General features: G+C 44.8%; 1 protein-coding gene across 2 annotated transcripts in view; it reads left to right on the forward strand.

Annotated features, from left to right (window-relative positions):
* The window catches only part of LAMA4 (laminin subunit alpha 4), a 143,256-nt gene that overhangs the window by 117,277 nt on the left and 1,253 nt on the right, over positions 1-24,726 (forward strand). For both annotated transcript variants that reach the window (XM_041764306.1, XM_041764296.1), the window contains exons 24-37: positions 264-395; positions 1,509-1,651; positions 3,229-3,367; positions 3,883-4,020; positions 5,868-6,001; positions 6,941-7,105; positions 7,938-8,091; positions 13,100-13,287; positions 14,501-14,690; positions 15,464-15,619; positions 17,102-17,261; positions 18,937-19,067; positions 20,332-20,425; positions 20,939-21,058. In XM_041764306.1, coding sequence (XP_041620240.1) covers positions 264-395; positions 1,509-1,651; positions 3,229-3,367; positions 3,883-4,020; positions 5,868-6,001; positions 6,941-7,105; positions 7,938-8,091; positions 13,100-13,287; positions 14,501-14,690; positions 15,464-15,619; positions 17,102-17,261; positions 18,937-19,067; positions 20,332-20,425; positions 20,939-21,058 — 2,044 coding nt within the window. The remainder of the gene's footprint in view (positions 1-263; positions 396-1,508; positions 1,652-3,228; positions 3,368-3,882; positions 4,021-5,867; positions 6,002-6,940; positions 7,106-7,937; positions 8,092-13,099; positions 13,288-14,500; positions 14,691-15,463; positions 15,620-17,101; positions 17,262-18,936; positions 19,068-20,331; positions 20,426-20,938; positions 21,059-24,726) is intronic.

Here is a 24,726-nt window from a genome sequence, read left to right on the forward strand (position 1 = left end):
AAATTTCATTAATTCATAAATTAAGAAACAGAAGATAGTTGTGTTAAGTTGTGTATAAGTCTTAACTCTTTGGTATCTTAATGTAAGGCGTAACTGCTGATATGCATGGAGTTGTGATTTTAATTTTATAATAAGAACTTCATGAGGCTTCCTTAGTCTTCAGTTTCAAGAATAAAGAATACAGCTAAAATCAAATTCAGCTAAATCTGCACTTTCATGATGGCAGATGTTTGTATCTTATAGCTTCTTCTTTCTCTCCACAGAGTATGTTTTTCAGCTTGGAAATGCGCAACGGTTACCTACATGTGTTCTATGACTTTGGATTTAGCAATGGCCCTGTGCATCTTGAGGACACATCGAAGAGAGCTCAAATTAATGATGCAAAATACCATGAGGTACAAATCATTGCAATTTGTGTGCTTTGGTTTTGTTTTACTTGTACTTTGATCTATTGATCTAATCAGATGGTCAAGTGACATAGATGGGAAAGTAATTAGACTGAACACCTTCACCTCTAAAAAGCAACGCAGGGTCCCATCTACTCAACTCCAGGATAACATTTGCTTTAAAAGAATGAATGTTTTTGTCATATTGATATTTTCTAATAAAAGAGTCACTGAAAGATTCATTTTAATTGCTTCATTGACCAGAAGACGCCTGCCCGATTACAATGGCACTCCGTAGGACTCTCTTGCACATTTGTTGAAAATGCCAGAGTGTGGATACACAGCCATTTTTAAATGTATCCTTTGAGCACTACTAAATGTACAAAGAGTAGATAGTAAGCAAATAGAGAATTTCCTTGTAAACCATTTATCTGGACCCTAGAAGATACTAATGCAGATTTCCTTATACAGAGAGTCTGTAAGGAATCCTCTTTGACTTTGAAACAGTTGTACACTATACTGACAATATACTTCATCTATTTTCATTAACAACTACTGTGAATCTACAATTAGTAAAATGTATAAAAGGCCTATCTTTTAAGTTGAACCAAAATGCAGAGAGTAGGAGGCTTTACTTCTCTTTGCAGTTCAAAGTCCCTCGCCTCCATGAGGATGGTTTACAATGGAAGAGTATCTTAACTATATCTCTGACTAGCATTTTTGCAGATTCATTAAAACTTTTCAGTGTGTCACTAAAACAGTGACACCAGGTAACGTACAGTCCGGATCCCCAAAGTCCCTGTTTATCATTTTTTCCTGAATCCCCCCAAAGGAGCAAATGAAAACAACTCGTCTCATGATTAAAAAAAATATATAAATATTGTTTGGTCTAGCTCCCTCTCCACATGAAAATCCTTCTCCAGAAAATGTGAGCTTCTGGCTACTTTAAGTGTGAGTTTCCATGTCTGTAAGAAAGGAAAATCTATTCCCCATTTTGTGAACAAACAAGCCCAAGAACACAGGGGCTCAGCTGTTATAACCTGAGTAATTAAAATATATTGTCATCTTCAAAAAGTTGATTATTACACAATATCAAGACTCACTATATATTATGTCTCCTAGATCTCAGTCATTTACCACAATGACAAGAAAATGATTTTGGTGGTTGACAGACGACATGTCAAGAGCATGGACAATGAAAAGATGAAAATACCTTTTACAGACATATACATTGGAGGGGCTCCCCCAGAAATTTTACAATCCAGGTACACTTTTCTTGTTGTTAGGTGGCTGTTGTTCCTGATGATGTACGGGGCTGAATATTCAACATCCAGGAGAGGTCTAGTAAAAGTTTGAAGGCATGAAGGCACTCCCACTGGCTACGTGCACCCTCATGCACCCTCATGACCTCCTTAAATTAGCATCTCCTAGATGAGATCTACAGGTTTCTTTAATTGTCGTATTAATCTTAGAACATAGTCCAATACGGCATTTCTTACCTGCAAGAGGAAAGATGGAGCATGTGTACTGTGTGAAAATGAAGCATTGTGTCCCTTTACTTTTCAGTCTTAATTTAAACTTCTTTGAACTTTCAAATAGCATCTGAGGGCACAAAAATTTTTAAGCCTATCCAAGGGGTTGTGAATTAGGTGTCATTACAATTTTATTCTCCTGTATTTAAAATTTTAACTCTCTTATTACGATCAAGTCATAGCATCAGACACCCTTGAAACTGAGAGGCAACTTTTAGGATGTTCCAGTCTGGTCATTCTCAACCCTGGTTCTCCTTAGAAAAACCTGGAGAACTTTTATAAACACCATTGCCCATAACCACTCTCCAGAAATTCTAGTTGGTCTGGGATGAGGCCCCAACCTCAAGCTTCTTTTCCATTAGATACCCTCTTAGCTCCTTCAACAGTGCCACATGGGACCTTTAACCATTATGGTTGTCATTATATAACCCCAGTCTGTTAGTCAGCATCGTCCCCTAGCTGTGATTTTGATGGAACAGAATATAGTGAGACTGTTACTCCTTAGTCTGGCCACTGTTCATTTAAAATACATTGAAGCCATTGTAATTTTATCAAAATTAATTTCATAGTCATTCCATATTTAATAATATGCTCCTGGGCACCTCCTAGATACTAGGCATAATGACAGGTACTAGAATTACAATATTAATCAAAATTTCCCCCCAATCTCAAAAATGGGTTCTTACTTTCCTATTAATCCAAAAGCTCAACATTCACCTGGACATTTCTCGGGCCTTAGTCAATTATAGTGTCTCCCAAAAAAGCCAAGAAGATGAGTTCGTGACTTCAACCCACTTGGGAATGGACTAATGGAAGACTAAACACCTGGGTTCAACTCCTAGCCTACAACTTGTGACATTAAAAAAACAAAAATAAAAAACAAACAAAACTTGATGCTTCTTAGTTTCATTTTATAGATTAAACCGTGTGAAGTTGCCAAAAGTTGACCATTTGTTAAAATGCATCAGTTCCTTGTGGTTCAACCTATTAATCAATCATCTGTAAAAGGGAAATAATAGCTTTTCCTTCCATCTCACGGAATTTTTATAAACATAAAATGAGCTAATGTAAGTTAAAGCATCTTGGAAACTATAAAGAAGTAAACAAATTGGCTCGATGTGGCATAAAGCTGTTCTACAGGCAAAGATTAGACACTGCATGTGCTTATGAAAGGAAGCATGAGAATATGAATAATTACAAAGCTACTAAAAATGACAATATATAAAATCAAACTTCATATCCCACAGATGCAGGGCAACATCCTCCTCCTCACCATGACAATATTACTGAAGACTAATTTTCTTTTCCAGGACCCTCAGAGCACATCTTCCCCTAGATATCAACTTCAGAGGATGCATGAAGGGTTTCCAGTTCCAAAAGAAAGATTTCAATTTATTGGAGCAGACGGAAACTCTGGGGGTTGGTTATGGATGCCCAGAAGACTCTCTTGTAAGTACTAGTCAATCAAAAGCTTTTTAATAAATAGACACACACACACACACACACACACACAATAAATAGCCATGAAACTTCTCATTCTTAAAAACTGGAAAAGCTGTTTTCAGCTTCTCTGTGATCCCAGGTATACCTTGGGCTCCTTTTTCCGCCACCAGCAGAAAGGAGAATGGTTAAGCTGGAAAGGTGCGTGGGGCTTCCGCTGTGACTTGTCCATGTGCTTCGGGTTTCAAGGGCAGGGGGCGGGGGACGTCCAAAGCCCAGAGAAGCCGTGTGAGCTTTTTCCTCACTCAGGGTGGAGGAAGTGAAGAAGTTAAAACCCCATCGGGTAGAGGCACCCAGAAGGAAAAGTTAACATGCCTGAATTCCAGTATAAACCAGAAGTTAAAACATAAACTCTTTATTATAGAAACCAGTAGACAGGGTTTTGATGTGTGAGAAATTGGTATTTGAAGCATATGATAATTATCACAAACACTAAACACACTTTTTTTTTCTTTGCCACGCAGATATCTCGCAGAGCATATTTCAATGGACAGAGTTTCATTGCTTCAGTTCAGAAAATATCTTTCTTCGATGGCTTTGAAGGAGGTTTTAATTTCCGAACGTTACAGCCAAATGGGTTGCTATTCTATTATGCTTCAGGGGTAAGTACTTGTTTTTCCCTATGGGAAATTTTTTGTGATGATCATTTTTGTCTATTGAAACTACTCTTTAAGCATCTGAAAAGTGATTTTTGCTTCAGATTAATTTTGACTCACATGAACACACTGCAGAAGGCCTCATTGCATCCACTTTATAATTGCGTACATTGCATATCAGAAGTTCTGAACCTAGGATTCATAGACCCACCCCTGAGGACTTCATGAAGAAAATTTGGTGTGTCCATGGACCTAGGTCAGAAAAAATTAAGATTTTTCTTTAAAGATTTTATTTATTTATTTATGAGAGACACACAGAGAGGCAGAGACCCAGGCAGAGGGAGAAGCAGGCTCCATGCAGGGAGCCCGATGCAGGACTCGATCCCAGGATCCCAGGTCACACCCTGAGCCAAAGGCAGATGCTCAACTGCTGAGCCACCCAGGGGCCCTAAGATTTTTATTTTATTTTATTTTCTCAAACTAAAATTTAGCATTTTCTTCAATTACAAATGTCGGCAACAAATCAGAAATATTTGCAGAACCTGTTACTATATCATTAACCACAAATATATTTCATTTCACATAATAGTTGTCACGGAAATCTCAAAATACCATTTTTGCTCATTGCTCCTTTAAAATGACAGTAGTTATTAGATCTGCTGAGAGATTTTACAATTTGACGCTTTAATAAAGAAGTACCTAATTACTAGATCACAGATTTATTATTTTAATATTTTGAAACTGTATCTCAATATAATTGGTTTCCTTTGTATCCCTAGATATTTTGTTTGAGAATTTTAAAATGTTATCTTTGAAGGGGCCTGTGTATATCACCTAACTGCCAAAGGGGTCCATAGCACAAACAGTATTAAGGACTCTGTGTATATATAGAAACACACATGTGATTTAATTTGTAAAATAGTAAAAGGAACATACTTCTCTGTTCTCGGACTGGCTATGAAACACGTGAACTCAACCTTCCGAAGATATATTATTTCAAAAATAAAACAAGATATCCGGAGATTTGGTGACCCCAAGACCCAATCTCTGAAAAGGTTATCACCAATATATACACTGATAGAGCAGGTCATAATATAATTTATAAAAGCAGCTTTTCACTGTTCATACTTATTTCCTTGTATTTGTCACATTTATACTGAATTTAAATCAGTAGCAACAGTGAGAATTTACCCAAAGCACATTGTAGGACATCCACCAGCAAACCTGCCTCAGATTCCCATGGTTAGGTAACACCTGTGGTCCCCAAGAAGTGGTCATGTTGGGGGCCATGCCCTCAACTGTCGAGTCATAGTGCCCATAGAAGGGATGAGAAGCAAGGCTGTCAATCTGCCAGTATTTTTTTTTTTTAGGGAATCTGCCAGTATTTTAAGCAATCAATTAGCAAATTCAGAAAAAGAAACGTTGACTTCTGCTCTTCTTCTATTTCTCTCCCACTTCTACAGATAAAGTAAAACTCTTAAAAAGCCAGATTGGCAAATTAACCCTTGCCTGGTGCTCTAGCTACATCCCCGACTCGAGATTCAAATCTTGCCTTTCCAGGAGGGGGGCTGCAGACTAGCAGGGCCCGGGTCAGGGAAAGCACTAACCCTGCGACAGACAACTCTCAGCCTGACAAAGTCACCAGAAACCCTCAGTTCAGCAGAGGGTTTCTTTCTCCGTTGAAAGGTGCCTAATAAGCAATGCACTGTCGTTGTTTTCATAGATGCTCTTTTACAAGCAAACTGCCCGCACGTGGGGTGGTCCTTTAAGCAATGCCATTCGGGGAAAGCGGAAACCGTGTCCTCCTTTGGGTCCCTGGCCTCCCGACATTAATGCCTGTGCTTGCACTGCAGGCTGACGTGTTCTCCATTTCTCTGGATAACGGCACCGTGGTCCTGGACGTAAAGGGCATCAAGGTGCAGTCGGCAGACAAGCAGTACAATGATGGGCTGTCCCACCTGGTCATTACCTCTGTCTCACCCGCAAGGTACAGCTCCTCGCCTCACCTCACTTCCTCCCACCAGCCGGCTCTGTTTGGAAGGCACGACCCTGCTACACGACCACGACAAGTAGTAGGCCACGCTATTGCTTTCCCAGTGTTTAAAAAAAAAAATGATAGAGGAAATACCTTACATTCTTTTAAAAAGAAGTTCCTATTAATTTTAATTTTAATTAATAGCAACTTCTTTTTAAGATCAAGACATGCCAAATGAATCACTGTATAATTGCTTAACAGGAATAGAAAGGGTTTTTTTCGAATAAAACCACAAACCTTCTTGAGGGAAGTGCCTCCATGTCGTACTTACTGCGTGGAGTGCGGTGTTTGGCACCTAGGAGGAGACCCGCACACATCGGTTTCATTTAGATTTTAATGAAGCAATTGAGAGCTCTACATTTCTGGCCATATTTTAACAGCTCTGACTTTAATTTTTTTAAATAGGTGATACCGAATTTCTTTTTTATTGAGAAGAAAGCTTTCTGGAATAAGAATTAAATCTCTGTTGCAGGCAGCGTCTGTGGAGCCCTCCTGTTACAAAACAAACACGTTAATAGGCCTTTCTAGACTCCATTTCCAATTACACTCAAAACCAGTCAATGTGCTTTACAACAAAAACAGGCTCCCCAAATGTGATTAAATAATCACCATGAATTATGTTGTTTTTTACACACACACACACACACACACACACAAATGCTGGTAACTAAACATCTGAGCTTCTTGCTTTTAGGGGTTTGGGGAGTCTTTTCCGCATATCAAAATATTCGCCTGTTTTATCCTGGACTTCATGAAGAGTCTGGCAAATTACTATCTTTTCAACACCAAATTGTCACCGTTTCAGTTCCATGAGAAAACCTGCAGCCTAGAATGGAACTGCAGGTAAAATGGTAGCAGTGTGGTGTGTAAAGAAGCTCTTTTCCTTTGCAGATATGAACTGATAGTAGATAAAAGCAGACTTGGGAGTAAGAACCCGACCAAAGGGAAAGGAGAACAGACCCAAGCAGGTGAAAAGAAGTTTTACTTTGGCGGCTCCCCCATCAGTCCCCAGTATGCTAACTTCACTGGCTGTATAAGTAATGCCTACTTCACCAGGTATGATATTTTTATTATTCATAAGTCTGCATGATCGGCTAAAAAAAATCAAGTCCATAATGAAAATATTTATTTTCATATAAATATTGAGAACTACGAAACGTATGAGAAGCAATAGAGGGTGGTCATTAAAAGTTTGCACGTGCTGGAGCAACTAGACATACTTGGGTTTGCCTGTAGGTTTCTTGCCTTTGAATTTGTCTGCCCCTAAAAATAAATAAGTAAATAAATAAATAAATTTGTCTGCCCTTGGCTAAGTCAGCCTTTGTTTCTTCTCTGCCAAAATGCAGAGGATAATAGTGCCTGCCCCCTCGTTACGACGATTGGATGAGAAAATGTGCGTAAGGCACCTGGCATACAGTGGCTGTGGGTATCAGGGACCTTATCTCTGTCCTTATCATTCATGGTGGAGCAGAGCAACGTACCCAAACCCTTGTGAGAGGGTGAAGGGAGTCTTATTAATTTGATGCATCACTTCAAACAAAGCCATTACTCCGGGTCCTTCACGAAGACAGGAAGGGCTCCCTGAGTACAAGAACAAAGCGGGGGAGAAACTTAATGCATGACACAGAGGTGGCACCAATCATCCAGAGCGTGGGGAGGGCAAAGATGTTCATCTGTCAGGATGTGCTGGTGCCAGGCAAAATTATCCACGGATTGTTCAAGGGTCGTGACAAGGGCTCAGATGAAGGTAGTGGTTGATAGGTAAAGACCCATCACCCGCACACACGCACACACATCTCAGTTGCCAAATTCTTTCACTTCCGTGGTTTCCATCATGTAGTTCTGAACAACATCCTAAGGGGTCTCCCCTCCCCCTGTTGTTGCATAGGTTGGATAGAGATGTGGAGGTCGAAGATTTCCAGCGGTATTCGGAGAAGGTCCACACCTCTCTTTATGAGTGTCCCATCGAGTCTTCGCCGTTGTTCCTTCTCTACAAAAAAGGGAAAAATTCCTCAAAGCCTAAAGCAAGCCAGAATAAGAAGGTAAACGATGACGCCGTGCCAGATTCCCCGCCGCCCTCGTAGCCGTGCTCTCCACGCTAGACGCCGTGCTTTAGGCGACCGACTTCAGGTTGCGACTGTGTGTGCACACGGAGGGGGGATCCTGGTAGCCTCTGACCTGCTGCTTTGTCAGCTTTGATCTGTGGAGCTTTGCTCCCAGAGAAACCGTTTGAATCAGCTTTTACTCTGCACGACCCACTGCTTTTCATTGCAGTCGCTAAAACTGCTCCATCCCTAACCATTTGTGCCCATGATGCGTGTTATCTGGTACTGTATTGTCATTCCCAGTATCATTTGCTTTTGTGTAAGATCTCAGGCTTCCGTCACCCTCATGGAAGCTACTAGAGTTTTTTTTTCTTTATAAATTTATTTTTTATTTGTGTTCAATTTGCCAACATATAGAATAACACCCAGTGCTCATCCCGCCAAGTGCCCCCCTCAGTGCCCACCACCCAGTCACCCCCACCCCCCGCCCACCTCCTCTTCTACCACCACCCCCAGTTCGTTTCCCAGAGTTAGGAGTCTCTCATGTTCTGTCTCCCTTTCTGATATTTCCCACCCATTTTTTCTCCTTTCCCCTTTATTCCCTTTCACTATTTTTTATATACCCCAAATGAATGAGACCATATAATGTTTGTCCTTCTCCAATTGGCTTATTTCACTCACCATCATACCCTCCAGTTCCATCCACGTCGAAGCAAATTGTGGGTATTTGTCATTTCTAACGGCTGAGGAATATTCCATTGTATACATAGACCACAGCTTCTTTTTTTTTTTTTTTTATAATTTTTTTTTATTTATTTATGATAGTCACAGAGAGAGAGAGAGAGAGAGAGGCAGAGACATAGGCAGAGGGAGAAGCAGGCTCCATGCACCGGGAGCCTGATGTGGGATTCGATCCCGGGTCTCCAGGATCGCGCCCTGGGTCAAAGGCAAGCGCCAAACCACTGCGCCACCCAGGGATCCCGACCACAGCTTCTTTATCCATCATCTTTCGATGGACACCGAGGCTCCTTCCACAGTTTGGCTACTGTGGACATTGCTGCTAGAAACATCGGGGTGCAGGTGTCCTGGTGTTTCCCTGCATCTGTATCTTTGGGGTAAATCCCCAGCAGTGCAATTGCTGGGTCGTAGGGCAGGTCTATTTTTAACTCTTTGAGGAACCTCCACACAGTTTTCCAGAGTGGCTGCACCAGTTCACATTCCCACCAACAGTGCAGGAGGGTCCCCCTTTCTTCGCATCCTCTCCAACATTCGTGGTTTCCTGCCTTGTTAATTTTCCCCATTCTCACTGGGGTGAGGTGAGATCCGATAAAGGGCTAGTTTCCAAGATCTATAAAGAACTTCTTAAACTCAACACCAAAGAAACAAACAATCCAATCATGAAATGGGCAAAAGATGTGAACAGAAATCTCACAGAGGAAGACATAGACGTGGCCAACACACACACATGAGAAAATGCTCCGCGTCACTGGCCATCAGGGAAATACAAATCAAAAGCTACTAGAGTTTCTGATCTACTCCCCCCCCCCCCCCCCCCCCCCCCCCCCCCCCGTTTCCCTTCCTTCGTTGACCTTCACTCCAAGGGCTCACAGGCAGGGTTGATCTGGGGCATGGACTAGGGCTGCGATATTGAGGCCGCGCTGAATTGCGCTCCTGCGAACAGACACACGTTTCATCGCGGTTTTAATCGCATCTCCTGGGCCGTGAGGGCGGCTGGGCATCTTCAGAGGAAGGCCCGATCTGCCTCCAAGGCGACTTGTGAACCACCAGCGAGAGGAAGTGATCCCCCCAGCTTCTGGCCTCCCCGGCCCTCCTCTCTGGAGCGCTTCCCTGTGTATTTCAGCTTAGAGGGACCCCGTTTGAGGACCTCCTTGCAACCCCTCTGTTCGCACTTATCAGTGTTAGCGGAATTAATTTTATCTCCGTGTAATCTAAATCTAGGGTTTTTCAGGATCCTTTTCTGAATGTCACGTGATTCAGGCAGAAAGATTTAAGTGATTCAGGCGGCGAGATCACTGCATGTGACTTTTATGAAGGCTTTTCCTAGAGGATGTTATAAAGGATTTTTTCGGAGGAGACTCTGAAATTATGGTAAAATCTTACTGTCAGCTTCTCATATTGATGCTAAAAGGTTTAACCTGAAGTTTTTCAGCTGACACTTGAGCGCAGGTCAGTGGATCACTCGCAGCTGGTTAATGTCAGAGGCTGAGGAGGAAGATGCACCCACGGCACACACTTTACCCCTTTATTTTTTTTTCACTTTACCCCTTTAAATGAAGACAGTTTTCTATTTGAAGCTGTCTATCAAACGTAGTTTCCTAACAAATATTCATACTGTCAAGGGTGCAGTCAACAGCCCTTGGAACTATTAACACAAACTTTTCGATATTATAGGAAACCTCTTAGCCCTTCTTGTAAAAAAAAGTCTTCGAAATTCAACTTCATAATAACAGAATCACTATGGATTTCACTTATATTTCTTGGCAATTAGAATGTCAAATGTTTGCTAATCTTCTCTCGTATTTACCCTTGTATCAATAGCTTCTTAAAGAGCTACCCAGGAAAACGTGTGGCCTCTGTTTTCAATTTTTATCGAGGCTGATTCAAAGCAATTTGGGCTTATAATCGTTTCCTTTCACAGTGGTTTCCTAATACTCCATTTTATGGGTAGATTATATTTTATTTAACTATTAAGAGACTTTCAGTGCTTTCCAGTTTCCTCCCTTCCTGGGTGAAGATCATTGTACGTTAATCTTTGATTGCATTGCTGAATAAATCTTTACAAAATATTCCTAGAGGTAGACTTACCGGGTTCAAGGCAAACTACTTGCCAAAAAAGGAACACTGACTTATAGTCCCCGATGAGTACATCAGAATACCTGTCTTACCACCTATGTTCCAACCTGAAATTTCTTCATAATTTTTACGTTTTTAAATTTAAATGAGAACATAGTTTCTCATGTGATGTTTAGTGTGATAATGAAAATGTTACGTGTTATAATAGACATCATTCTGGAGTACCCAGCCAAGCACTCCCTTTTCTGAGAGTTGATTCCCTACACACAGGGTAAGCCCCATATTTTAGGCAGGTGACCTCATCCACCTGGTTATAGATATTTGGACCAGGGTAGATCATGTGAACTAAGCTGGGCTATGAGATTCCCTGCCTTAGAAACTGAGAACCCAAAGACACGAGTCTAGTCTGGTCATCAAACGGAAAACATGTAAACCTAAGAGCTCTGCATTAATCGTGCACGGAGAAAGCAAGCTGCTTTGTAAGAAAGAGGAAAAGGCAGAAAGCTCTCCTGCAGGGAAAGAAAAATGAAAGCAAACAGTCTGAGAAAAACAGAGCTGAGATACCAAAAACATTTGGAAAAGGAGTGCCTTGATTCTTCCTAGCTTTCCAATTCCTGATTCTTGCCCCTAGCAGCGCCCCACTATATTATCCTAACATCCCCTGGACCGCGTAAGATACTCCCATATCCTTATAACACACGGCCCTCTTGTGCTTAAGCAGCTCAACTAGTTTGGCTCTTATGTGAAACTGAAGAAATGTACTGAATTGAAACAGATGCTCAGAGAAAAAAATTACAGTGGGAAATTCAGAGTCTGGTGAGGTTCAGAAACCCACGCACACAGCTACTCTAGCAGAGTAAACGGAGTCTCTGTGTTATATGGGACTCATTACATGATAACTCATTTATTATTATTATTATTATTATTATTATTGATATTCAGGGCTTATATCCACAGAGAGTTTAGAGTGTTTGGTCACCATATGGAAATATACCAATACCAGAATCTCTCCCCTCCTGCAGCAGACAGGAGACAGATCCCAGCCTACGGATTCCCACATGGAAGCAGAGAAAGGCAGGGCCGCTCCAGCAGCCCTGAGCTTCGCTGACCCCCGTGGTCGGTCCGCGTTGCTAGTGGACACGCTGACTGAGAAACAGTGAGATCCTCTCCATGGCAAGGGGAAGGAGGAGGAGCCCCCCTCGAGTTGGGGATGGTCCTCAACCCCTCAGCCAATCTCTCATCCCCACCCTCCTGCAAAACAAAACCTCATCCTCCTAGCAAGTCATCTAAGGTCATTTCTATCCGGCGACAGCCTGTCTCCCAATTCGCTATTTAACTGCCTGTTTTTCCAAATCAATTTTCATTTCCTTAAGAAAAAAAAAAAAATACCACAACTATTTCTCCCTCACCTTTCTCCTCCCCCACCACACATGGCCCGTGGGGGGCACGCAGAAATACTCATTTCCTTCCACATCATTTCTGCCTATTAGGTATTCAGTAAACATTTGCTTGGATAAATGAATGTTTAGATGATCAGACTTATTTGCATTTAGTTTAACATTGCTTCCAAAATTAACACTAGATAACCACTAAATGTTAGCCTGTAGTCTCACAGCTCTAAATTTTAAAATCAGCAGTGCAATTTTAGGAGCGCAAAGTAATTTTTAAGTGTTGTTCTATGTCCCGTCACATAGAAGCTTACTAGCTATCTTATCACCAAAAATATTCTTAAATATTTTGAAGACGTTACTCAGTATGTTAACTTTTGTGTGTTGAAGAAATATTGTTGTCTAAGATAGGAGGGTTTTATCGACGGATTCCCTCAAGGTTATTTTATTTGTCAATATTTCCATTTTTCACCATTGGCTAAGATGTGCATTTAATTGAAATGATAGAGCGGTTATGTCTGCGGCTTCAGGTTAGCTCTGCTTTACTATCACAGACTAGAATTTTGGATTTGTTAAGATACTGCGTTGTTGTCATGTATTGTTCTTAGTGCTACAAAGCTCCTGCTGTCGTTTGCCTAAGGAAAGAGAGGGCCCTAATATTTTGTGAATGGAAAATGCGCAAATAATGAACACTTTCACTATATTTTATTTTTATTGATTACTGATAAAGAAATCACAAATGAACTTCCGCTACTAGTATGTCAGGTTCATCCCTTACTATGATTTATTTCCTATTCTTACAGGGAGAGAAAAGTAAAGATGCACCTTCTGGGGACCCTGCAGGCCTCAAGTTCCCAGAGGGGAATGCTCCAAGAGATGCTTACTGCCACCTTTCCAACAGTCCTAGGGCCATAGAGCACGCCTATCAGTATGGAGGGACCGCCAACAGCCGCCAGGAGTTTGAACACCTAAAAAGAGATTTTGGTGAAAAGTAAAGTAACACGCTATCCTTCCAGAAACTTTATGCCGTGGCTGGACTTCATCCTTATCCTCTATCTGCCATCGTTTTCCTATGATCTTTCCTCTCTGTACCACTTAATCCTATTATTTTATTAACAGAATAAGTGCTACATGGTGCAGGATCCTTCCTTTCCGATACATTACGTCCTCTGTGACTTTCTTCCCCAAAGTAAGAGGGATAAAACCGCATTCTCCTAGGAGTTTGCTGCATTCATCAAAAAGGAAAGCCAATCAAAGAAAGGCACATGGGACCCATTTCATATGACTCGTCATCGAACCTTGGCATTACCTTCCTTCTCCCATATAAATTGCTTTCATATCTAGAATGGGGGTGCCTCTGAACTGCTGGAAGGTTAATAAGGAAAGACACTGAAGATCCCAAACCCACTTCCCTGTCTGCTAGTGCTCCAGCTGTCCGTAAAGCCCAGCCCTTCTTCCCAGTATTCCACAAATCTCCAGGTTACTTGGCACTTTTGAGGATTTCTTTTTATAGTGTGAGCACCCAAATATTCTTATATTGGTCTCATATCTTTCAAACATTCATAGAGGCGGTGCATTCAGTAAGTAACCTCTAACGCCTTTGAATTTGCTATTTGCCTAATGGGCAGTATCAGTATTTTGTATTCATTAGGAAGAATTTAGAATTAAATCAAACTGGAAATCAGCCTAATAAATGTATCTTATCTATAGGGCCTGGAGCTAAATGTCTAGAAGGTTTTGTTTAATTCCTACACATTCTGGTGGCTCTTTTTAACCTGTGATATCCACGGATTAATTTTTCCTGGGAAAGACAGGAATACTGAATCTGTAGTTTAGATAGCACACAAATCATACTTTCTCTATGCCGATTTCTATATGCACATTAATTACTGACTAGTATGTTATCCCCATGAACAAACTAAATGCAACCCTATTTTCAAGGCAAGACACGTTACGTGAAACAATGCTTCCTTGAATGTGGAATGTAGCCCTGCTGTATAAAGAAGTAGGGAAAGATTTAGATTTTTGAATTAGTCGCCCTTTCCCAATATTCATTAATCACACTAAGGTATAATTAGAAGTGATGCTGCTTGGGATTCATGGAATGGCTACTCATCTTTCCTTACACTGTGTTGCTGTGGGAAACTAGAGACCACCTTGAGTCTCATTTTACAGATAGTAAGCTTTTTCTTTTCATTTACCAGATCTCAGTTCTCCATTCGTCTGAAAACTCGCTCCTCCCATGGGATGATTTTCTATGTCTCCGATCAAGAAGAGAATGACTTCATGACTCTATTCTTAGCCCACGGCCGCCTGGTTTTCATGTTTAATGTTGGCCACAAGAAACTAAAGATTAGAAGCCAAGAGAAATACAATGATGGAGTGTGGCATGATGTGAGTTGAAGGCAGAGGAATATTATTACCAGCAAATATTCATCGTTGTCAAATGAACTGACATTAATGCCCACTGTTGGTCTCTCTCAAAATACCCATTTTAAAACTCGGAGCTCAATTTTGAAATTTTTTTTTAATTCCTTATAAAAAAAATCTTGAAGCATATTATTTAAAAAGAGATACAGGCTGAGTGTAATTTTTTTTAGCGTACTTAATTTTCACCAAAGGACCAATGGCAAACCTAACCTGAAGTTTGATTTTCAACAAATTTCTGCTTGTTTTCCCACTGCCTGGAAGTCTCTAAATTTCAGCAGCAATTGCTGAGTGTCTTTTACAGGCTAAGCTATGGAAGATACAAAGTGAAAAGTAAATCTGTTAGGAAGATAAGATACCGTAGGGAGAATATCTAAATATCGAAGCAAATCAGTGTTATGCAATGAAAACAGTAAGAAGTGTAAGATGCATTACGATCAATTACCATAAATGTAGGAGACGGAGAAACCAAGTGGGTGGGCCAGCTGGTAAGAGCTTCATTGACGACTCTACTAAATACATACAAGCTATAGTCAGAAATTAAGCCTGTAGCTTTAAGTCAAGCTTTAAAGGAAAAAAAACAAACCCTTGACTTTCAGAGAAAAGACCAGGTTTTTTTAAAGAATTTCTGCAGATTTCCCACAGTCCTACAGTAGCAAAGTTAGAAGAGGAGGCAACTGAGCCTTCCCCCAAATCTTGGGATGCACCTGACAGGTGCTGTTGTCCTTCTCTCCATCCAGGTGATATTTATTCGGGAGAAGAGCAGCGGCCGACTGATCATTGATGGCCTTCGAGTCCTAGAAGAGAGTCTTCCTCCTACTGGAGCTGCCTGGAACATCAAGGGTCCTATTTATTTGGGAGGTGTAGCTCCTGGAAGGGCTGTGAAAAATGTCCAGGTAGGCCTGGCATGACCAGGGAGAGCCATTGACCCCTAGAGCCGGAGGATTATTTAATCCAGGGCCTTGCTTTACTATCAGCAGATTGGCAAGAATAGAACCATAGTTTCCCTGGATATAGGCTATCAAAGTGCGTATTGTCCCAGAAGAAGTCTATCTGCCCTCTGGCGTTGCAAAATCAGGAGGGATCTTCTGATTCTAAGGTAGAGGTGAGACGAAACAGTTTCAGAAGTCTAAGCTGTCGTGGGAAGTTATATCTCAAGCAGATGCTTATTTGTTCAGCAAGGACCCATGCTTTTAGTGCAAAAAATACAAAAAGAAAGAAGAAAGAAAAAAGAAAGAAAGAAAGAAAGAAAGAAAGAAAGAAAGAAAGAAAGAAGAAAGAAAGAAAGAAAGAAAGAAAGAAGAAAGAAAGAAAAGAAAGAAAGGAAAGAAAGAAAAGGAAGGAAGGAAGGAAGGAAGAAAGAAAGAAAGGGAGGAAGCAAAGAAGGAAGGAAAGAAGGAAAAGAGGAAGGAAGGAAGGAAGTCGCTCCATTATATATTATTGAGTCACAAAAAACTTTGGGGCCATTCTGTAGCCTACGATTTCATTTTTGTTTCCTACACACACACAAACACACACACAATTTGTAAATGTGCAAGGAAGTGTGGTTACCCCTGCGGGGGGAGAGGCAGGGGGATACAGTAAGAAATACATATTATTTTTGTGCTTTAAAAGTTAATAATATCAAAAAAAGTTAATAATACCGCACCTTTACAAAAATATTTAGCAATAATGGAAATGTGTCAAAGGACTAAATCTTTCTTAACCTATAGATTTGACCTCAGCATGAAAAAAAATCGATGCATTTCTAAGATTTGCTAATCTAAGGCAAAAAAGCAGGGGGGCCATGTTATACTTAGATTTTAGGCAAGTGGTCCCAATTTCATGACAACCCCTTTAAAAGAAAGATTTGCAAAGCAGTGTGATCTCAGTCGTCCAAAGTGGCCCAAGTGCCACGTCCTGGGGTGTGATAAATGCTCAACCACAAGATGAGGTAATGAAGCCAGAAATGCAAGCTTTCTGCTGTCCAGCTAACCATGGGAGGTTGAACGGCTAAGACCTCCGCTAGCCCTCGTCAGCTTTGGATGATTTGGGGCCAGCTGTCATTCTTGAAGGGAGACAAACTAACGGTAGTTCTCATATTTAATTTCAAAACCACAGCTGCGACTTATTTGTCATTGTGTGTGTAGAAACCTTCATAGCTAGTGACTGCAGCCTGACATTATCGAATAGAAAAATCCCAGCTTCAAAGGACTAGTTAAAGAAGCAACTACCTGGAAAATGACTGACCCCCCCCCCCCCCGCCCCCAGACAGCTAGATGAGTAAGACCGGGGACTGCTTCGTCCCTCCCAGGACAAATCCCTTCGTTTTGTTTCCCTTCGGTGCGCACCTGGGGGTGTTGAGAAACTGGATTCCAAGACGTGTCTTCTTCCCTCAGATAAACTCGGTCTACAGCTTCAGTGGCTGCCTCGGCAATCTTCAGCTCAACGGGGCCTCCATCACCTCCGCTTCTCAGACGTTTAGCGTGACGCCTTGCTTTGAGGGTCCGATGGAAACAGGGACATACTTTTCAACAGAAGGAGGCTACGTGGTTCTAGGTAACAGTGCGCAGAGCGTGGAATGCTTCCTTCCCGGGGGACGGTGGCTGGCAGGGGGGTCGGGCTCGGGAGCAGACCCACTCAGCCCTAGGAATAGGCCCCTTCCCACGGGGATCGCATTTGTCCCCTGCCTTTGTCCCCAAGCAGCCGGGCGTGCCCATCCCTGCGTGCGTTCCCTGACCAGAGCTGCTCCACAGCTGCCAAGCCCTCTGCCGTGGACCCTCGTGGCTCTCCTAGGACGTCCTGTGCTGCTCTGTGGTCTTATGTGTGTCAGCTCTTGGCCACCTTGCTCTTTCTCTGCTCCCTCTTAGCATGACCCCCTGACCCTGCCAAAGGAAGGCCCACTTCTTCCCTCCGCTCTGCAACCCCAGCCTTCAGAAATTATATTTCTGGATTTTTATTCCCCTTAACTCTGACTCTCTCATTCATTCAACCGAGTGTTTCTTGCGTGCCTCTGGCAGGCCCCTCCCTATGCCAAGTGATGGAACATAATGGTTCCAAAAATAAATACTTGTAGTCCTAGCAGACGGCACCCAATCCCCATCCAAGCCACTGCAGCTCTACAGAGCAAGCGGCAGGTATGAGGAAGGCACCCCAACACCCCCTGAATGAAGGCATGACCGCCCCGCGTCCAACAGAACACCAGAGGTCGTGTTTCCTCTCTCTGCCTGGCTCATGACCTAACTTTCCTTTCTCCTCCTTCGCCCACAATGAAGCACCTGCACTCACATTTCTCAGCCTGTCACTGGATTTCAGTGGTGAGAACTCGCAGGCTCGGCAGCCTGAAATGCAGAGCGACCCGCACCGTGCATGCTCTCCGTAAACATTAACTAAGAGTGGGGAAAAAATTAAAAAGTGACTTGTAAGGACACATGTCCAGTGAGTATTACGAAGATGCCCGGGTTTGCAGGGCGTGTGTTGGAGTGAGCCCGGCTCTTCTAGTGAGCTTTCACCCTCGGCCCTCGGCCCGGCCGTCGCAGCTCCGCTTCCCTTTCCTCCGGGCCGCTCTGCGGTTCTGGCACCAGTTCCTTTATTAAGACTTATTTTAGGGGTGCCCGGGGGGCTCAGTCGGCTAAGCATCTGCCTGCAGCTCGGGTCCCCATCCCGGGGTCCTGGGACGGAGCCCTGATGGCCTCCCTGCTCCGCCAGGCCTCTGCTCCTCCCTCTGCCCTCCCTCCCGCTCTCTCTCTCTCTGTCTCTCTCAAGTAAATAAATAAATACCCCTGCTCAGTGGCTGCAGAATGAAGCCCACCTTCCCTACGTGAGCACAGCACGGCCCCTTCCCCCGTGGCTCCCAGCGAGCGTCCCCGCAGGCCTGGCCCCACTGGCCTCCGCAGCCCCTCCCGGTGTCCCGGCCTCTACACCCCTGTTCACGCCGCTCCCCGCGCCCACGTGGCCCTTTCCCCCTCCTCACTTGGGCCATGTTAGGTGGTCCTGCGGGTTGGGACCAGTTTCTCCTCCGCCGAGCTCCCGGCCCCGGGGTGGGTGCTCGTGGTCTCACACCCCCCACTGAGCTTGGCACGGTGGCTTTGACGTGGGAAATGGCACTTTTGCTGCTTACCTAGTGAGAGACCCATCGAGGTTTCAAAAACAGAGGTAGCAACGCGTCTACGCGGTCACACGGCGGCTACAAACTGCAGGCTGCTGCCCTGAAGACCTGATTTCCTCTCCGCAGATGAGTCCTTCAATATCGGACTGAAGTTTGAGATTGCCTTCGAAGTGCGGCCCCGGAGCAGTTCGGGGACCCTCGTTCACGGCCACAGCGTCAACGGGGAGTACCTGAATGTTCACATGAAGAAGGGCCAGGTAGGGCCTTAAACACTGGTTAACTGTCTTCTTCTCTGACCTCGAATTCTAGATCGAAGCAGGACCGTTTCACAGAGCCCTTCGGCCAGTCTTTCGCAGCTGGGGGGGAGAATAGTGGGGAAGCCGTACAGGAAATCTAAATGCAGGCGGTCCTTGGATTCGGATCCATATGTTGGGAATGGATTTGATTAGAGCAAAGAGCCGTGGAAACATGGCAAAGCTAAAAAAAAAAAAAAAAAAAAAAAAAAAAAAAAAAAAAAAAAAGTCAACTGTAACAAAGGAATTAAAAGGCTTTAATAAAAGCATCGGAAGGAAACCTCTTTACAAGTGAGAGCAGCAGACATACCCGGCTGCACCAGAACGAACAGCAGCCAAGCCCCTGTCTATGTCCGTGGGCCAGACGTGTATGTATCGATGTGCACGTACGCGTATTGGTGTATATTTACATATATATTGTTTTCGATTGTGAGAAATCAAAAAGTTATTATGGTTCCATGCTACTTTCATCCTTAAAAGGCATGACTAAGGAACATCCATGAGGGTGTCCAACCAAATATTAAGGAAGCGGCAGCAGATTTGCGTTACCGTCTCCGACTTCATAGAACTGATTTTTCTTTTTTAAGATTTTATTTACTCATGAGAGACACAGAGAGAGAGAGAGAGAGGCAGAGACACAGGCAGAGGGAGACGCAGGCTCCATGCAGGAGCCCAAAGCGGGACTCGATCTCGGGTCTCCAGGGTCACACCCCGGGCTGAAGGCAGTGCTAAACCACTGGGCCCCCCCTGCGCCACCACCTGGCTGCCCCAAAGAACTGATTTTTATGGGAGCTCCGGTCCTCTTGAGCCATGTGATGGCCAAGCGCTTGCGAGGGCACAGCTCCAAACCAGCAGTGAGGCCCTCGGTGGCTCGGTGGGGAGGGCTTCACAGGTGCGTAGACGGGGGCCCCGGGCTGGGCGCCCATTCTGTCTGCACGTCCCTGCTCCCCAGCAACACCTGCACCTGCTCGGAGGGCAGCGGTAAGGATCACAGGAGCTCATGCCCCCCTCCCCGGCCCTGTCGCTGCTCCCCCGGCCACTCCATCCTCTTGGGCCTCTCCCACCATCTGCCCCCCACCACCTACCGAAGACTGACCCCGTGTTCACCCGGCAAAGCTAACCGGCCCGCAGGGGTGGACGCGGTGCCTCTCCGTGGTCCGTTCAAGAAGTCTGGCCTTTTGTCACTGTGAGGACGAGGGCAAGTGTGTAACATACGTGTCTTTGGCAGGTCGTAGTGAAGGTCAACAACGGCATCAGGGACTTTTCCACCTCCGTGACGCCCAAGCAGAGTCTCTGCGACGGCAGGTGGCACAGAATTACAGGTGAGAGGCACGGAGTGTCCCAGGCTCACCCTATAGCGGGGGCCCACGTCCCCGCCGCGTGGGATGACCGTCCTGGAAGAGCTCGGACTGTAACTTGCATGATAAGATAGAGGGTGGGCAACGGCCCCAAGGTGGCCAAGGAAGGAGAATCAGATGTTACTGTATGTATCATCAAACCCACATGTGGTTTGAAAATTTGAGTACTCTCAAAATAATCTTTTTTTTTCCTGCCAAAATATTCCCAGGAAGAAAAAAAAAATAGTCCTAGGGAAGTTTGTTTTTTTTTTTAATGCATAATTCATGAAGAAAAAAATAGAGTATCCTAAATATTGTCCCTTGCAAAGGAAAATGTTACAGTGATCGCTTAGACGTTGACGTTTTCAATGATACAGAAGAAAGTGTGAGGCTTGTTCCGGAATACATAAAAGCCACTACGGTTACAAGTTAGTCTCTTTCACGGGAAAAGCCATCGCTCCGGTGCCATTTATGACCAGACTTTTCCTTCTGTTTCAGTTATTAGAGATTCAAATGTGGTTCAGTTGGATGTAGACTCTGAAGTGAACCATGTGGTTGGACCCCTGAATCCAAAACCGGTTGATCACAGGGAGCCGGTGTTTGTTGGGGGTGTTCCAGGTAAGGGTCACTTGAAAAGGGACACGTTTCCAAATCCAAGAAATGGGTACGTTCTCATAACCGTTCTTGGGGTACGAAGGGCTGAGCTGCGGGTTCTCGTGATTCCCCTGACAACTCAAGGGGCTCTTATATACAGGGTTCTCTCCTAGGCGGTTAAGACTCCTTACCCAAGGGTCAAAACCCAAGTAACCCGGAAGCACCACGCTTCAGCCCCCGGCCTGGTGGACATTACTCACCCTCCCCTTTATGCATCCTCGCGTCCGCCTAGGGACACACACTGCATTTCCTCTCTGACACAGAGCACCCTCATGTACTGACACTGCTCTAGGATCTGAGAATCCAGAGGGCTGAAGGTTCACTGGGAATCACTCCCCTTCCTCACCGGGGAGGGAATATATTCTTCTCCCCCGTCCAAGGTTGGCCCCAGTGGTGCACGCAGCTGTAGACCTTGGGTTGTTCTGTTCCTACGTAGGGCCAGGCCCCAACAGTGCATCCCAGCTGCCACCCTGCAAACCTCACCAGTCACATCGCTGCTGTCCTCTGCCGAGAAAGGTGTATAATCCAGGGTGGTGACAGGAGGAAACGGATGGACCCCCACGCCCCACCCCACCCCACCAATCATTTTATTTTTTTTTAAAGATTTTCTTTATTTATTCATGAGACACACAGAGAGAGGCAGAGACACAGGCAGAGGGAGAAGCAGGCTTCCTGCGGGGAGCCCGACACGGGACTCGATCCCGGGTCTCCAGGATCATGCCCTGGGCCGAAGCCAGGTGCTAAACTGCTGAGCACCCCCAGGGACCCCCCCCACCCCCCACCAATAGTTTTAAATCTCCAGAGCAAGAACCGTGACCTATGTTGAAAATGTTTGTTATGTGCACATTTCACTAACTTGGAAAAACAGAATGTTGAAGCAAGAGAAAGAGAAAGAGAGAGGGAGGGAGACAGACAGAAGGAGAAAACCAAATTTTTACATCTGGAATTTGGTGGTGATTTTAAGGAAAAACTTAACATGATGGTTCCTTGTGTCCTACCTGGATTATTTTATTTTTTTTTTAATTTTTTTATTTTTATTTATTTATGATAGTCACAGAGAGAGGGAGAGAGAGAGGCAGAGACATAGGCAGAGGGAGAAGCAGGCTCCATGCACTGGGAGCCCGACGTGGGATTCGATCCCGGGTCTCCAGGATCGCGCCCTGGGCCAAAGGCAGGCGCTAAACCACTGCGCCACCCAGGGATCCCCATACCTGGATTATTTTAGACTGACCCATGTAAAGGCAAGTAATAATTTAAGAGTGTGTGAAAAAAAAAGAGAGAGGAGAGAGAGAAAGCATGGATCAAATTAAGCACGTGACCGTGGGTGCTCAGAAGATAGTGGCAACTAAGCCTTCCTCTGTATTTTTCAAATGCTCGTATGGACAGTAACTCGCTGGTGAAGTGTCTGAGACCTTCATCATCTTCACGTCCACTGTCCACACGCACCTCCGTTCCCCGTCCTGTCCTCCTGGCTCCCAGCCTCAGTGCTGAGAGGGTTTCTGGCAAAGGCCCCCGCCGAACCTCCTGCAGCTGGGGTGTGCACGACGTGTCCATCACTTCCCATATTTCTGTACGCTGCTTTCTTCCTGGACACCACGGCGCCGTCTAAGATCTTTCACAGGTTCCCAAGAGCTTGTGAGGCGGGGTTCGGCGAGGCCCCTGACCCTCCGGCCCCTCCACACCCCTGCCTCTGGGCCCCCCACACTCTCTGCAGTTCCCCGCGTGCTTCCACGCTGCCCCCCTGGCGCCCCCGGCCTTTACGCAGCACACAGGGCCACAGTTTCTGGAAAATGTCCTTGCTCCCCTCCCTTGGTACCTCTGTGAGCAAGAACTTCTCCGACTCCTCTCCCGGGTTGACTCCTTCCTGACCCCTCATACTCAGCCCAGCCCTCTCCTGACACGTGCGATGCCCTGTCTCCCCACCTGCTGGGTCTGTGCCGCCCTCCGGTGACACCTGCCGCAGGATGTTGAGGTTGAAACAGTACACTCATTGCTGCCAGGCGACGCGACTCCCCTTGACACGAAGCCAGCAACTCCGGTCTGTTAGGCGCTGAGACAGGGATGGGACGGGAGTGGCCCTCCTCCCGGGGGCTCACCGGAGGTGGCTCTCTTCTTTGCATCAAACATACGTTTGTCACTTGATTTTCGTGTCTTTGCAGAGTCTGGTCCCAGCACGACGCGCTGCCGTCGTGTCTCCCACCACAAGAGTTGCTAAGCTGCGCACGCTGGGTGGGTGAGGGGTCCCTGAAGCCACATTCGGCCTGCCCGAGACCTGCTTTCGGGAACAGCAGGTCATAGCTAATGAGCAGCACATGGGCCCCAGGGTCTGGGGCAGCTCACCGCCAGCCCACCACCCCCTTATGGCTTCGGGTGCCATCCAGGAACCTGCCAGCGAGCCTGGGACAAAAGCAATTATGGCTTAAGCTGAGTGTCATTAATCACACCATTCAGGGCTGTTCGACATTAATCCCACTAAAATCACATCAGAAACTGAGGCATGAAAAGAAGAGTAACGAAAGGCAATTGGGCATAAATAAACCTCCGAGAGGCACCCAACTCCCTTGGAAGCCCGACGAGTTCTCCTGTGTCACGCAGAACCCTGATGATATTATTTCTGTCAACGGCACGTTAATTTAATGAGCTATGTGCCCTGAAAGTCAATCTGACTGTAGAATGTAAAAATCAAAATCGGAAATTAAAAAAGCGTTCCAGATAACGTGGGTCCACAAACACACCGATCTGACCGTTCCTCTACTGAAAAGCCTGCATTAGTCTGCGGTGAAGCCGGGCTCCCAACCTGAGGAAGGTTCGCTCTTAAAATCATGGGTTGACTTTTTTTTTTTTTTTAAGATTTTATTTAGTCATGACAGACACAGAGAGAGAGAGAGAGAGGCAGAGACACAGACAGAGGAGAAGCAGGCTCCATGCCGGAAGCCTGATGTGGGACTCGATCCCGGGACTCCGGGATCACACCCTGGGCTGAAGGCAGTTCCAAACCGCTGAACCATCCATGGATCCCCATCATGGATTGACTTTTATTAATCAGTTACTTAGGGTTCTGGGGCATCTACCGTCACTACCTAGAATAAGTCGTGTGGTGCGTTGAGAAGACCGTAATAATTCTAGATGAACTACTTCCCCTCAACGACGTTCCCTGCGAACCACAGGATGGTGCGCTTGAACAGAAGCCAAAGCCATGCTCTAAAACTAGTTTCCAAAATGAGCAGAAGAAATAGATGCTCCTGCCCCTGCCCTCTTTCCCGTTCACTCATTTTTATTCTGATGGTGAAGTGCGCGGAGCGGCCTTGCCGAATATATACAGTCTTGCTAACGTAGAGACAGAGAGAAGTCCCCCGCAGCCCCTTCCAAATCTTAAAACATCATAATTATCATTCCGAAGATGAAATGCTATTTCCCTGATTTATTTTCAGTACACAGTCTCCATCTACGCTGCTTAGAAAACTTATTACAGCTGCGTGATGGTATTTAATTCGCTGTCCTGTTTTATGTTCCTTCCCGAGTTAGGGATCTCGGAGGGTTTTCCGTCTTTTATCGGCTACTGCTCACATAGCTGTTTGTACGTAATAATAAGCTTTGACTAAATGGATTTTATTTCCATGATGTTTCCAAGC

Source organism: Vulpes lagopus, chromosome 1, assembly GCF_018345385.1.
Source record: "Vulpes lagopus strain Blue_001 chromosome 1, ASM1834538v1, whole genome shotgun sequence".
Taxonomy (NCBI): domain Eukaryota; kingdom Metazoa; phylum Chordata; class Mammalia; order Carnivora; family Canidae; genus Vulpes; species Vulpes lagopus.